At 45.1% G+C, this 13600-nt stretch overlaps 4 protein-coding genes across 4 annotated transcripts; 2 read left to right on the top strand and 2 right to left on the bottom strand.

The window, feature by feature from the left end:
* Positions 1 to 1389: 1389 nt before the first annotated feature.
* On the bottom strand, positions 1390 to 4794 carry tufm (Tu translation elongation factor, mitochondrial). The gene is made up of 10 exons (XM_030088759.1): positions 4737 to 4794; positions 3816 to 3862; positions 3582 to 3720; positions 3319 to 3485; positions 2956 to 3225; positions 2566 to 2698; positions 2373 to 2477; positions 2048 to 2199; positions 1771 to 1890; positions 1390 to 1651 (listed from the first exon to the last, which is right to left on the bottom strand). Exons 1-10 carry the CDS (start codon positions 4771 to 4773, stop codon positions 1478 to 1480), a joined length of 1344 nt encoding a protein of 447 aa, XP_029944619.1. The 5' UTR covers positions 4774 to 4794; the 3' UTR covers positions 1390 to 1477.
* A 643-nt stretch (positions 4795 to 5437) lies between these two features.
* Positions 5438 to 8166, top strand: hspbp1 (HSPA (heat shock 70kDa) binding protein, cytoplasmic cochaperone 1). Its single transcript, XM_030088761.1, has 8 exons — positions 5438 to 5581; positions 5837 to 5967; positions 6193 to 6409; positions 6517 to 6741; positions 6829 to 6984; positions 7135 to 7231; positions 7337 to 7448; positions 7630 to 8166. The coding sequence occupies exons 2-8, from the start codon at positions 5848 to 5850 to the stop codon at positions 7711 to 7713; spliced, it is 1011 nt and encodes a 336-aa protein (XP_029944621.1). The 5' UTR covers positions 5438 to 5581; positions 5837 to 5847; the 3' UTR covers positions 7714 to 8166.
* Positions 8167 to 8336: 170 nt separating this feature from the next.
* On the bottom strand, positions 8337 to 10598 carry tmem86b (transmembrane protein 86B). Its single transcript, XM_030088763.1, has 3 exons — positions 10548 to 10598; positions 10197 to 10440; positions 8337 to 8788 (listed from the first exon to the last, which is right to left on the bottom strand). Exons 1-3 carry the CDS (start codon positions 10596 to 10598, stop codon positions 8337 to 8339), a joined length of 747 nt encoding a protein of 248 aa, XP_029944623.1.
* An 837-nt stretch (positions 10599 to 11435) lies between these two features.
* Positions 11436 to 13202, top strand: aspdh (aspartate dehydrogenase domain containing). The gene is made up of 7 exons (XM_030088762.1): positions 11436 to 11487; positions 11584 to 11728; positions 11888 to 11972; positions 12050 to 12199; positions 12298 to 12521; positions 12606 to 12745; positions 13009 to 13202. Exons 1-7 carry the CDS (start codon positions 11436 to 11438, stop codon positions 13044 to 13046), a joined length of 834 nt encoding a protein of 277 aa, XP_029944622.1. The 3' UTR covers positions 13047 to 13202.
* The last annotated feature ends 398 nt before the right edge of the window (positions 13203 to 13600 follow it).

Raw genomic sequence — 13600 nt, 5'->3', positions numbered from 1 at the left:
AAACAAAGTCACTGAAGCTTGGACTGACAAATAAATGAAAGATCATATAGTGACGGTGCTATTTTAAAGGTTTCACTCATATAATCCACATATCTAACATGAAAACCTTTAAATGACCACTCTTTACAATTCCTTTTCTTCTGTTTGATAAATTGCAGGATTTGGACAGTCTTCCTGCACTGTTTATGGTTATTTTATCATTATAGTTTGATACTTCAAAATGTCAAACATGATCTCTATCCTCATTTGTTTACACACTCAGAAGTCTCCTCCAGATATCGAAGCACTGGTTTGACTCTCTGCAGTCCACCAGTGTTTCCAGTTGTGCCCGATCATCCACCTCCGAGGCATTTAGCTCACGGAGACATTCATCCTCCAGCTGAGCACATCACTCAGTGACCCTTGCTTCTGCAGCCCCGACTCCTGCAGACGTACAGTATTTGATTACAGCAACAGGCTGATTGGATTACAGGAGGCTCTGACTCAAATACCGACGGCAGCCAGCAACGGAGAACTTCCTGCTGGGAATCGGCGAGCAGAGAGGAACCCAAATGTGCTGCGGGCCCCACGGAGAGACCAGAGCCGGGGAGGCTGAGACCTGGTCCTCATCCAGCATCAGTGAAGACCGGGACGTCTCCGCCTGGTGGTGTGTTCAGATGCTCAGATGTATGACAACTGTTTGAATATAAATTCTATTTGAACCGGGGAATAGGGTCAAACGGCTGCTGTGAACTTTGTTTTAAAGCTTCTTGTTAAAAACAGCAAGTTGAGCAGTTAGGACTGCACATTCTAAAGCTTAGAGGTCACGTTAATTTAGGCTCGACTGGAAATTTCACCTGAAACCCAAATATCCATCAGGTTTGACTAGTGGATATATTATAGCTGATTAAAAACACACGTTAAATGTTATGTAATGAATTGTTACATATGGGCATTTGTAAACATTTTTGAATAACTTAAGGGGAGAAAACCTTTTATAGATTTGCCTCTTTGACAAGAAGAATGTTTAAAAACACAAATGGCTTCAACTCTTAAAGAAAACTTTAAAACAGTTGAAACATCAGTGTGTGTGTGTGTGTGTGTGTGTGTGTGTGTGTGTGTCATAGTTTCATGTGGCTTCACAACAACCCTCAGTCCTCTGAAATGCCTCTCTGCTGCTCTCTTGTGGAACTTCACGTCTGGTTTTCTGTGACATTGTTTTTGTTCGTTGGGAAATTCAACATGAGTCAGGACGAGAGGCCCGCCTTATTATTAAATACATTTTATTACATAAACGACATAATTTTGATCGTCTTCCAACACGAATTCTAAGCTGAACATCTGAAGTACTTTTGTTGGATGGAATAGCAGAACATGCACGTCTTCGAGTCCTCTCCGGTTTGAGATCTGAGCTTGTGTTTTAACCGCGTTAATTCATCTGACCAGACAAAGTCACTGAGCCGGCGCTGAAACGCCGCCCATCTCCTGATCCGCGGTCTCAGCCCCCCCAGTTGCAGTGGTCGTCCTCCTCCATCTTCAGGATGTCCGTCACCAGGCCGGTGCCGATGGTTCTGTTTCCGTCTCTCAGGGTGAACCTCTGGCCTTTCTCCAGGACCATCGGCTGGCGGAGGATGAGCGTCAGCGAGGTGTCCTCGCCCGGCATCACCATCTCCTGAAGGCCGACAGAACCACACACACGAGTGGTGAAGACAAAACTGTGCTCACAGTGCAAAACTCAACCACAGCTACATTTTTCCTCGTTGTCGCCACGTAACCATGAGACACACACACCTTGCCCTGGGGCAGAATGACTCTGCAGGCCATGTCCCAGGTGAAAGAAAACATGACGGGCATGAAGTTGGTGACAAACGGCTTGTGTCGGCCGCCCTCCTCCTTACTGAGGATGTAAACCTGAGTCACACAGAGCAGGAGAAACACACAAAGTCACAAAAAAAAGGATCTTGAGGTTTTGTATTAAACACACAAAATGAGAAATCCCAAATCATTTCAACTGATACCTGGCTCGAATGTTACCAATCAATAACTTATCTATTTTTAGAAATCGGACCTGTGCCTTGACTTTCTGGTGAGGCATGATGGACCCTGGTTTGCACATCACCATGCCTCTCCTGACGTCCTCCCTCTTCAGGCCTCGGACCAGAGCGCCCAGGTTGTCTCCGGCCTCCGCCCGATCCAGAGATTTGTGGAACATCTCGATTCCTGAGCAGGGAAGCAAAGATCAGGGCGCGTCTGTGCACCAGGAAAAACTCCGCCCACTTTTTCCACCGAAACACAAAATCCCCTGAACAGTGTATGAAGCTTGTAGATGGTGTTTGATCGTCTTGTGATGTTTTACTCGTCTGAAATCTTTCTGCGGGTTTCTGTCCACTCACCAGTCACCACGGATTTGCTGCTGCGGTTGTGGCCCACAAACTCGCACTCGTCTCCTTTCTTGACGGTTCCTCTCTCCATGGTGCCGGTCACCACTGTTCCTCTGCCTGAGGGACGAGAGACGACCTTCAGAGACGGAGCCACGCTGACATCCATCGCCTGAGTTTACTTTAAGTCAAATGTGGTTTTTCTTACCTGGGATCGAATAAACGCCTTCGATGGGCAGAAGGAACGGCTTATCCAGATCCCTCTTGGGCAGAGGAACGTAAGAATCCACAATTTCCAGCAGCTGCATCACCGCCTTCACTCCCAGCTCTGGCTGCTTCCCCTGAGACGAAGGAAAACGAAAACAGTGACGTCTGTTAGGTGGTATTTAATGACGGTGTCGGCGTCCAGTGAACTCATAATGTCAAATCCATGTGATCTGTGTATTATGGATTTGTTGGTTAATTTATTTTCTTGGTGAGACAAGGCCAAAATAGAATTTTACAACTGTTTGCCAAAGAAAAAGAAAGATTTGACTAAAATATATTAAATTTCAGCAATATCTGGATTAAAAGCATGCGACCACTGACTGCGCCTCACCTCCAGAGCGCAGAGAGCTGAGCCGATCACCACCGGCGTGTTCTCGCCGTCGTAGCCGAACTCGGTGAGCAGCTCGCGGATCTCGATCTCCACCAGCTCCAGCATCTCCTTGTCCTCCACGGCGTCGGCCTTGTTGATGAAGACCACCACGTGCTCCACGCCGATCTGCCGGGCCAGCAGGAGGTGCTCCCGCGTCTGAGGCATCTGGCCGTCGGTGGCTGCCACCACCAGGATGCAGCCGTCCATCTGAGCCGTGCCGGTGATCATGTTCTGAGAGAGAAAAGCAAGTTTCAGTCTGATTTGTTGAAATAATGGCGTCATGATGAAGTGATAGAATCACGAATGAGAGGAACCAGGAGCCACCTTGACGTAGTCGGCGTGGCCGGGGCAGTCTGTGTGGGCGTAGTGTCTGTTGGCTGTGGTGTATTCAACATGAGAGGCGTTGATGGTTATTCCTCGGGCCTTTTCTTCTGGGGCATTGTCGATGTCTTCATACTTTTTGAAGTTGGCACCACCGGCGTCAGCGAGAACTGAAGAAGGAGTCAGATGAGGAGGAAGTCAGTTCTGTTCCATCAGTGTGAGTCAAGATTGAATGGATTTGATGGTATGAGCTTCAGAGGTTGAACCTTTGGTGATGGCTGCAGTCAGGGTGGTCTTTCCATGATCAACATGGCCGATTGTTCCAATGTTCACATGGGGCTTCTCCCGGCTGTATGTCTTCTTCGCTTCTGCAGCAAAGGTCCGCCGGTTCAGAGGCACAGCACACTGGACAGAAAAAAAAAAAAAAAAGAATTACACAAAACATTTTTAACAAAAACACACTGAACAATCTGTGAAGTGCAGTTTGTCTGCTGACTTACAAGTTTGAATGAGTTGTGCAGGAGGCCTGGTGAGGACAGCTGCAGTGCTGCAGAGACACAATCAACATCAGGATCAGTAAGTGTTGTCCTGAGTTCAGAGCAAGATGATTGCATGAGACAGATGCTCCAGATTTGTTGGTTTGACATTCATAAGGTGTCTCAAATTCAAGGATAAATCAGAGTCATGTTCAAGAAGCCCATAAACATGATATACGTTTGGCCACATGGTGGATTGCCCTGCTGGGTAGAAGCCATCAGCAGTCATTCTTTGTTAACCTCTAATATCAACAAGGTGAAATTCTCCTCTATGAAGATCCCAACAGAGAAGCAATCTGTGAAATACTGAGACAAAGTTGCCTTTTTCCTCCAACCTGGTCCTTCATTTGAAAATCAGCAGATTATCAAAACCTGAACGCTTCTGGCTGTGCAAATCAGTGCATGAAGACGATGTTTCTAAAATGAAAGCACCCAGAACACACCACTTCTCTCAATGAAAAAGAAAAGAAAAGAAATGTTGCCTCGGATTTAAAAACAGGTGAGATGATCATGAGCTCTGCAGCTGACAGTGAGCTACAGAACCGCTTTAATCAGCGGATTCAACTGGATCATTCCTCATCAAATGGAGCAACTGCAAATTTCCCAAATGATAGGTTTCAACTCACATACTGATTGTTTTAAACAAGTTAAATAATCATCCAGACAGGCTTCATCCTGCTGTCTGTCGTTAGCTAACCTCATTGGTAACGTGACCTTGCTCTGCTGTCCAAGAGAATACATATCCTCTTTTCAGCGCACCCTCGCGATATAAAACCCCAAACGAGCAGCTGTGTTGTTCATAAAGCAAAGAGCGGCACTGTGAATCAATACACAATCAAAGATGCACCCAAAGTCGGACAGTTTTAAAGAATTAAAGATTTTTACCGGAGAAACATGCGCGCAGTCCCACAAGCGCCGCCATCTTGGTTGTTAGACGAACCAAAGACGATCAAAAAAGTCAAGATGATACACTCACAAGTTTCAAAGGAGTTGTGTCTATCATGCAAAGTCCTGCTTCCTCACAGAAAATTAAATGTGAAATGTTACTGCGGACAGGGATGAGATAAAAGATTAAAAATTTACCATTTATTGTCCTGAAAAGCTTTCTTATAAATAATATGACACAAATGTCCGATTATTCAAGACAGCATTCTTATATCACAAGACAGTTTTTTTTCGCTTGCATGATTCTATTGGTCAATCGTTCGCTCGGTGTTAAAACTATATGTATATTCAACTTATAATACATATGATACACAATGTAATGTTACATGGAATGTTATTTACAAAACGTTGTAATGGTTGACAACAGAGATGTAGGTTTCTCGGTGCCATAGGATTCATCTCAACCTTCCCCGATACTCTCTGTACATGTCACTTCCAGGCGTTCCTGGTTTACCGTAATTCTTATAAAAGATGTATTTTACCGCTGTTCCTTTTAAAAATCAAATCATGTATTCTAAGATGTAACTTATAAAAATATCTACAATTAATTCAATGATAACTAGGAGGAAATTTTTGGAATTAAAATAACTTTGACGTGGGCACAAGAATTGAGTTGGGCCGTTTGATCCAGGTTTTACGGTACAGCATGGCGGCTCTCGTGTCGCTCATGAGCTCAGCTCGCTGGAAAGTTCCAGTACATTCACGTTTTGTCTTTTAAAGACTATATAAGTTATTCGGGGCTCAGAGAAACAGATTACACATCGGCTCTACGCGATTCTATACAGGTAAGACCGAGATTATCTGCTCCGGAGTAAAACGTCCTTTTAGCGTCGGGTAGTGTGATTATGAGCGTCCATGTTTATGGGATGTATATGTTGAGTTTTGCTGTAGTTACACTGGTTATATAGTCTTGGATCTGAAGTTGAAATAACTGCATTATTACATTCAATTCAAATTTACTGTGTTATAACCAAACGTCTAACGTGTTGGTGTTTTCTAACATCTGCTTCTTTTGGTGTTTTTTTTTTTTGTTCCTCCAGTTGTTCGCATCATGTCAGAGAACAGAGACACCAGGAGATACCCCAGAAACCTGCAGGGGGTCCTGCAGCTGGCGGTGGAGGCTGGATCAGCCTCAGAGGGTCCTGCTCCCGTGGAGCAGATGTCCGAGGAGGTGGGTGACTCTGCCTCCTGCACACAGAACAAACAATTTTATTATTGATCTTCATTTTGTATCTCACGTGTTGTGTCTGCATCACATTTGTAGTTTTTATACACTTTGTCATATTTGCTATATTATTGCAGTTTCAATTCTTTCTTGTTCACACTCTCCAAGACTTATAAGAGGATAGACAGATTGTTCATCCTTCATCATTTCACCTTCTTTGTTTTGTTCCAGAGAAAAGCCTGGTTGAGAGAAGCTCTCGCCGATGTCTGCAAAGGGCAGATGGATGAAGTGGAGCAGATGAAGCAGTGTCTGACCATTCTAAACAAAGAGGAGGCCAGCGACAGAGAGACCAGCGAAGAGGAAGATAGGGATGAGGATGAGAGTGACGAGCGGGAGTCGGCCTTTGAGTTGTTATCTGAGTTATGTGAGAATCTGGACAACGCCCGAGGTTTGTATTAAATAAGCTACGAGTTAATTTGAGTTTCTTTTCAAGTTATAGGAAGTTTGGTAATGTGTACTGAGTTCATCCTGTGCCTCTTTTTCTCTGCTCTACAGACCTGATGACTCTGGGTGGGCTGGACCTGTGTGTGTCTCGTTACCTGTCTCACGCCCGCAGTGGCCTGAGGTGGCACGCTGCAGAAGTCATTGCCTCGTGCGCCCAGAACATGCCGCAGGTTCAGGTCCACCTGCTCGGCATCGGGGCGCTGCCGAAGCTGCTGCAGCTCACAGACTCAGACCCTCACCCCACCGTCAGAGTCAAAGCCCTGTACGCTGTGTCATGTGAGTAGAGCTGGTATCATGTTGCATGTATTTCTGCTGTGTCTTTAAACATTACTTCCTCTCACAAACTCATCCTTTCATCTCCAGGTCTGGTACGAGAGCAGGAGGCGGGGCTGCAGGCCTTTCTGTCCCACGATGGCTTCTCGGTGCTGATGCGAGGGATGCAGTCTCAGAACGAGAAGCTCAGGACCAAGTCGGCTTTCCTGCTCCTTAACCTGCTCACCTCCCATCCGGAGCACAAAGGTATAGAAGAGATCTCATCAGGACGGTGCAGTGAAGCTGTTCACACATCAATGTTTTTGTTAAACATCTTATGACATCAAAAAGCTTTAGTTTGACACTGAGCAGCTTTACATGAAACCCATGGATGTTGTTGTGTTTTTCCGCCTGCAGCTGCAGTGGTCTCCATGGGCATGGTGGAGCAGCTGGTGGCAGTTCTCCGCACTCCACATTCTCCTTTCCATGAGCATGTTCTCGGCGCTCTTTGCTGGTAGGAGAAATTCTTCGCCTCACAGTCCAGATGAAGTTAAGGTTGCGTCACTGCGTCTGTCTTCTTGATGATAAATGTGGAACTTTGCTTTTGGGGTTTGTGCAGTTTGGTGGAAGACTTTCCACAAGGGATCAAAGACTGCAGGAACCCGGCTCTGGGTCTGGAGGAGCTGCTGAGGCAGCGAGCCAAAGAGCTCCAGGGAAGAGAAGAAAACCAGGTAAGTCATGTTTTTAGTTTCCTGGTAAAACTGGATTTAAAAAAATGTGCTTGTTTTTTTTTTGTGGTGTTGAATGAATGCACAGTTACAGTACCAGAAAAAGACAAACGCTTTGTACAATTGAAATATTACTGGAAAAAATGTAATCATTTCCCTCTAAATGTCATGTTTTCTCTGCCAGGAGGAGCTCGACTTCTGCCATCGATTGAGGAGTTTGTGTTTCCGTGGGGGGAAGCAGTCAGACGACAACGGGATGGACCGCTGAAGTCTTTTATATTCTTTCTTCCGTTTTTTTTTTTTTTTTTTTTACAAACCTCAGCTGTGCAAAAAGATGCAACAAAGTATTCATGAGCTGGATCATGGATGTCGTCCTGCTGTGTCTCTCTCACAGCAGCCACTGTTGATATTTTACATGTCATCCAGAAACTGGAGTTTGCTGTGTAAATTCCTGTATAAAACACTTTGTCATGTCTGTTATTTGAGTTCAGTGTTTACCGTCATTTGTATGTTTTATTGTTACTCCAATCCAATCTGTTTAAAGTGTGATGTGTTATTTTTTAATTGTTAAGGTCAGATTAAGTGGCTGAAATATATTTAAAGCATTTTGTTTCCGTCCTCAAAAACAAAAATCACATTGATAGATCATGTATTTATTTATTTTTTAACTAAACACATGATGCACAAACCTCACAGAAAAATAAATAATCCCTCAAAATTCCATCATTAAATCACAGAACCTGAATATCCCTGATTGGTGTACAGTGGATGTTTTTTTCTGATCTTATCTCATAGACACTAATTTTAACACAATAGAACTTTTTGTATTGTTACTGCAAGAGTATAAAATACTTATGTTGGTTGCATTAAACACATCAGACCACATTCTGGTTAAGATCTCTTCCACTTTCCAAAGTCGTCCTTGTTCTCCGTTGCTTTTACGTCGCCAACAGCGATCAAAAGCTGCGCCAAATAATACGTGGCCATGATTGCAGAGTTCGAGTGATCGGTCTCTGGCATCACCTTAAAAACATGCAGAGCCAGAATCACATCAGACACCGCGAAGGTTAAAGCTCCCAGCAGAGTTGCCGTGTATCGAGTTGAAATCGCTATGGCACACATCACAGCGATGAGGAAAATGTAGATGGCCACGGCGGGAGTCAGCAGGTCGGCGTTCGGCGCTTTCTTCAAGAATGGGAACAGGAAGATGTAAAAAGCTCCGCCGGCCAGGAAGGCGACGGGGTACAGGAGACGGGTCCAGGAGGAGGACGAGTGTGTGGCGTAGCGGCTGGAGAGGAAGGAGAGCGAGTACAGCACGTGAGCCGCTGCGAAGGCACCCATTCCTGAAACGGATAGAAGGTCAAATGTCAAGGTCAAGCTGAATCTCATCAACCTGTCAGAGCTGCTGTCTCTCTCTGGCTCAGTGAGTCAGCTAGCTTAGACTGATATTCAAATGGCTGCAAAAATAAAAGCTCATCAGCCTCATAAACAGCTGAGACCGTGTGGTGATATATTATGAGCCATGCTGTAGACTAAAAACATCTATCAATCCCGCTGTCAGGACAGTAACTATTTCACTCAACTCCTGTTTACTGGAGAAGGAGCTCCACATTACTTCTAGTCAGGCTTCGTTCTCATGACAGCAGACTGGAAGATGTCCTCCAGCCTGTGTCTATGGTTCTTTAAATGATGCCTTCCAGGTCTCAGCTGTAATTTCCTGACCTTAACGTGACCTGTCTGCATGTTGGTTCTTCTTTGCTCCTTCCTCTCTTTGTTAGATCTAAAGTCTTTCAGGAAGTGCCAGACATCCAGGTTATTGTATTCTCTGTTATCTTTTTTTACTGAAGTGAACAGATGCAATACACCTGAAGTCATGATGCCACATAAAAATACCTTGCTTTCAAAACAAATAGCCTTTAAACCTCAACCGTTGCACCTGTTCCACTGAGGGATGAACTCTGTTTTATATCGTTCAGTTCATCATCATACACTTAATTCACTTCTGAAAAATGTGACATTTAAATGGATCAAAAGCTGCACTGGTTTAGGCCACAAGGAAAAGACGGCCCTCATTCTGGTTTCTTAACTAACATCATCCTCGATACAGCTGTGAGAACATTAATGAGACATTTTAGCTGAAACTGAGAAAGAATACAAAATGACACAAAAGTTACTTTTGCTACTAGATACCAGTGTTTATATTCAGTAACTTCTAGGTAGTATTTATCACCACTCCTCACACTTTGCCCTGTTGTACACTGAGATACTGTCCTCTGCCCTCTGGTGCATCCCGGCTGCAGGACAAGCCGTCTGTGTTTTCACAGAATCCAAGATTCACCCTCAACTCTATGGAGGACACTCATTTTAAATTCCTTGACATCTGTGAACAATAATGTTTGGAATGAATATTTATACTCCAAACTGTGTGAATCTAAATATTTAATGTTATTTCAAAAGGCCAAAAGTCAGTACAGTGTCTAAGAAGTCCTTCAGTTCCTCTACAGCTATTGGAGTGACATTGAGGAATTGCAGGAGGCAGAAAATCACGAGTAAGATACAGACTTGCTCATCAGTACACAGTGTGATAAAGAGAGTCATAAAAGTAGTGATGGGGAAGATAAACCCGTCCATCAGAGGACTGAAGATGAAGTTCAATTAAGAAGCATGAAGAGCCAAAGGGAAAAGAGAAGAGAAGAAAGAGGCCTTTTAGTTGAGTGATGAGGAAACTCCAGTGTGTGTTCTTTCTCCTACCATGCAGAAAGTGCTCGGTGGAGGTCAGGCACCAGTCGCCCACGGCGGACAGCAGCAGCCCCCCCGCCACGCCCAGGACACTCTGAGCGCCGTTCCAGCTCAGCACCGCTGCAGCCAGCAGGACCGCAGGAGCCGATTTCACAGCCGAGGCCGTGATGGACGACGGGGCGTCAGCGGTCCACAGGTAGAAATACAAGCCTGAGGACAGAAAGAAGGGCAAGAGAGAGAAAAGGAGAGCACAGGACTGATAGAGAGGAACGGACAGAGAGAATGGGAGAGACATGTCACAACTTTTTACACACTTGTTTATACATTATAAACATATTTAACATGAAGAAGCGTAAACTGTACCATGTTTCTCCTCTGCCGCCTGTCATAGGCGTGTGTGTCAAGGATGTCCATCTTCTGAAGTCCTAGTCGAGTGAACTCCTGTCTTTTGATTTTCCACCCACACAGTCTGAGTTCAGTGTCTCGGTCTCCTGTCCCCCTCCTGTCAGACCTCTGCCGTGCCTTTCAGTGCCTCGGCGTCCGACAGCGGTGAACCTTGGACCGATCCTCGCCCGCCGTCTGATTGCTCTGTGATTATCAGCGTCCTCCCCGTTTTCACTTCTCACGGACAAATCGCTGACCTTTGACCTCTCCCGTCAGAATACACCGGTGACATCAACACACAAGGGGCAAAGTTGAACTCCCGTTAAGATATTGTGCTCATTCTTCGTAAAGCGTTAGTGAATCTATAAAGTACAGTGTTATAAGAAATGAGATGGTAAATTATCTGTTTACACACTTTAAGCGCTTTTCCACATTTATCTATAAAAGTAAAGATCAAATTCATTTGATTGTTTGACTTGTTGAGCAGAAATCAATGGATCATCTTCATAGAAAATTTGAAGATATGCTTTATGTGTGGGAGCATAAAAATAATTGGTTAAAATTTCAGTTTTAAGTGATCAGAGGCAGAGCCTTTTATTTTGACAGAGCAGCAATGATTAACTCTGGCAACAGCGGACCAAACTTTGCACTCTTTTTTTTCCCACAATTCCTGGAGTTGTGGGCCAGTTGCTGCTCTCCGGAGTGGAAGGCGCAGCTCTGGAGGAGCGCTGGACTCTCTCGTGTGCAGAACCATAAATGCAGTAAGTGCAACAGCGATCGAGTGATTGGGGAATATCAGATCAGGTGTAAGGTCGGCAGGTGTGGGTGTGTGGGGGCTTCTGAGGCAGATTTTTCCTTTTGCAGGCCATGGAAAACAGACCTTCAGTGAGGATCGGAGTGGTGGGATATGGACATCTAGGTCTGAAATTCTGCACTCATTTGCAGACACACACACAAACTCTTCCAGTCGGCGGTTATTGATGACTGATACAACATGTCCGTGTTCGCGCTTCAGGGAAGTTCCTGGCCGAGAAGATCCTCAGAGACGGACGTGCTCTCGGTCTGACTCTGGCGTTCGTCTGGAACAGAAATCCAGAAAAGTTAAAGGGTTCGGTCCCTGCTGAGCTCGTCCTCAGTGATCTGTCGTCCTTCGCTGACAGGTGCGGGGAAACACACACACACACACACACACACACACACACACACACACACACGCATTATATTTCCAGAGGCACATGACACAGAGTAAACTCTGAGATTACTATTACTGCATGCTGGAGGTTCAATAAAACGATGAATGACGACAGTGTGCTTCGCAGGCGCTGTGACGTGATCGTGGAGGTGTGTCACCCTCAGATAGTGGAAGAGTTCGGCCCCAGGTTTCTGGCTCGCTCCCATTTCATGGTGGGATTCCGTTCAGACTGAATTGAGTTTGACTTTCGGGATCCTGTTTATGACCTTCAGTTGACCTTCTCTCCTAGGTGGGCTCTCCCTCTGCTCTCTCCAACCCTGACCTGAATGAGAAGTTGCGTCAGGCTGCTCAGCAATACGGCCACACGCTTTATGTCCCCAGCGGTGCATTATGGGGCGGCCAGGACATCCAGAGGATGAATGATAGTGGGACGCTGAAGGTACCAGCAAAACAAGAATTTGAAAAATGGGAATTAAGAGGGAAAAGCATGTGATTGTGGTGGAAATCTGTGGCAGCCTCCTCTCCGCTTCTCCTCAGGCTTTGTTCATCAGAATGTCCAAGCATCCCTCCTGCTTCCGGCTGACGGGAGACATCCTCAGCGACTGGGCAGAGGGGGAGGGGAGGCGCGTCTTATTCAGGGGCTCAGTGGCAGAACTCTGCTCTCTCGCTCCAAACAACGTCAACACCATGGCGGCGGCGGCCGTGGCAGCGGGGGCGCTGGGCTTCACGGGGGTTCAGGGGGAGATCGTTTCAGATACAGAGTGAGTCTCTTCCAAATAAAACAAAATCAGATCAGTCCACCCAGTGCAACCTGGATCTGATGGAGCGGTTTGTTTCCCCTGCAGGCTGAGTGATTTCCACGTGGTGGAGGTGGAGGTGACCGGGCCTGACGGCTTCTCGGTTCACACAGTGAGGAGGAATCCAGCCAGACTCGGGGCTGTGACCGGCAGCGCCACCTACAACTCCTTCTGGAACAGTTTACTCGGTGAGTCCAGAACTGTTTTCAACACTTCAGTTGTATAAATGCACACAAAACTGTACATTTATACAGCTGAATATCATCACAAGTATTGGAAAATTTATTTTTTTCCACAATTTATTCCAAAATTTGACCCAAATCAAAACTTTAGTGATGCTTAAAAACAACCAGCTTAAAACTGAACTCTTGATTTTGTGCGTTCATTCAAATGTAAGTAAAATGTTTGAGATTGTGATTTGAATCTTTTTTGATTTTCCTCTTCTTTTCAGTTTGTAAAGGTCACGGAGGCAAAGTTTACTTGTGCTGAAGCAGCAGAGACATGTGGAGGATCACCTTCAGCAGAAGAGGAGGATCCACGAACAAATCCATGTTAAATTAGAAGCTTTATTCTGGATCAGTGTCAGTCGGTTACTGAGAAACTCCACAGATGTTTGGATGAGTGTTTCAATAAAGTGCGTGCACACAATGAGAGAAGAGACAGTTCTTTGTAAAACACTAAACTGGTATATAGAATTATTTTATTATAAGTTCATCTGGTGCAAGGTTGTAACAAATAATGTGACTCTTACAGGGAGTGAGAGCGTTCGCTTGCTAAAATCTGGTTTTCTTCAACACAAGACTTCCTGCAGCTCCTCTTGCAGCACTTTCTGTTTTCAACCCTCGATTATAGTTGACATTTCAGAAGACAGTTCAGTGTTTTATCCTTTCCCCCCCTTTCTTCTCATTTCACATATAAATACAGGTGAATCAAGGATGAACCATTTCCACACAAACGCAAACACATACAAGGTTGTTCATCAGTATAAACCGACAGGCCATGACACTAAGGCACAGAAACAAAATGCAAACGTACATCTTCAC

This window comes from Salarias fasciatus, chromosome 4 (genome assembly GCF_902148845.1).
Source record: "Salarias fasciatus chromosome 4, fSalaFa1.1, whole genome shotgun sequence".
In the NCBI taxonomy this organism is placed as follows: domain Eukaryota; kingdom Metazoa; phylum Chordata; class Actinopteri; order Blenniiformes; family Blenniidae; genus Salarias; species Salarias fasciatus.
The sequence above is the reverse complement of the archived record's forward strand: the minus strand, read 5'-3'. Positions and strand labels throughout refer to the sequence as shown.

Bases quoted from the DNA above. Each gene is read 5' to 3' on its own strand.
- tufm (XM_030088759.1), bottom strand. From the start codon at position 4,773: ATGGCGGCGCTTGTGGGACTGCGCGCATGTTTCTCCG. The intron at 3,486-3,581 runs GTTCAACCTCTG...CTCCTTCTTCAG, and splicing joins GACTGCAGCCATCACCAAAG to TTCTCGCTGACGCCGGTGGT. The intron at 2,200-2,372 runs GTGAGTGGACAG...TTCCCTGCTCAG, and splicing joins CAGCAAATCCGTGGTGACTG to GAATCGAGATGTTCCACAAA.
- hspbp1 (XM_030088761.1), top strand. From the start codon at position 5,848: ATGTCAGAGAACAGAGACACCAGGAGATACCCCAGAAACCTGCAGGGG. The intron at 5,968-6,192 runs GTGGGTGACTCT...GTTTTGTTCCAG, and splicing joins TGGAGCAGATGTCCGAGGAG to AGAAAAGCCTGGTTGAGAGA. The intron at 7,232-7,336 runs GTAGGAGAAATT...GGGTTTGTGCAG, and splicing joins GTTCTCGGCGCTCTTTGCTG to TTTGGTGGAAGACTTTCCAC.
- tmem86b (XM_030088763.1), bottom strand. From the start codon at position 10,598: ATGGACATCCTTGACACACACGCCTATGACAGGCGGCAGAGGAGAAAC. The intron at 10,441-10,547 runs GTACAGTTTACG...CCTCTCTATCAG, and splicing joins GGCGGCAGAGGAGAAACATG to TCCTGTGCTCTCCTTTTCTC. The intron at 8,789-10,196 runs GTAGGAGAAAGA...TATCCGTTTCAG, and splicing joins CACCGAGCACTTTCTGCATG to GAATGGGTGCCTTCGCAGCG.
- aspdh (XM_030088762.1), top strand. From the start codon at position 11,436: ATGGAAAACAGACCTTCAGTGAGGATCGGAGTGGTGGGATATGGACAT. The intron at 11,488-11,583 runs GTCTGAAATTCT...TTCGCGCTTCAG, and splicing joins GGTGGGATATGGACATCTAG to GGAAGTTCCTGGCCGAGAAG. The intron at 12,200-12,297 runs GTACCAGCAAAA...GCTTCTCCTCAG, and splicing joins ATGATAGTGGGACGCTGAAG to GCTTTGTTCATCAGAATGTC.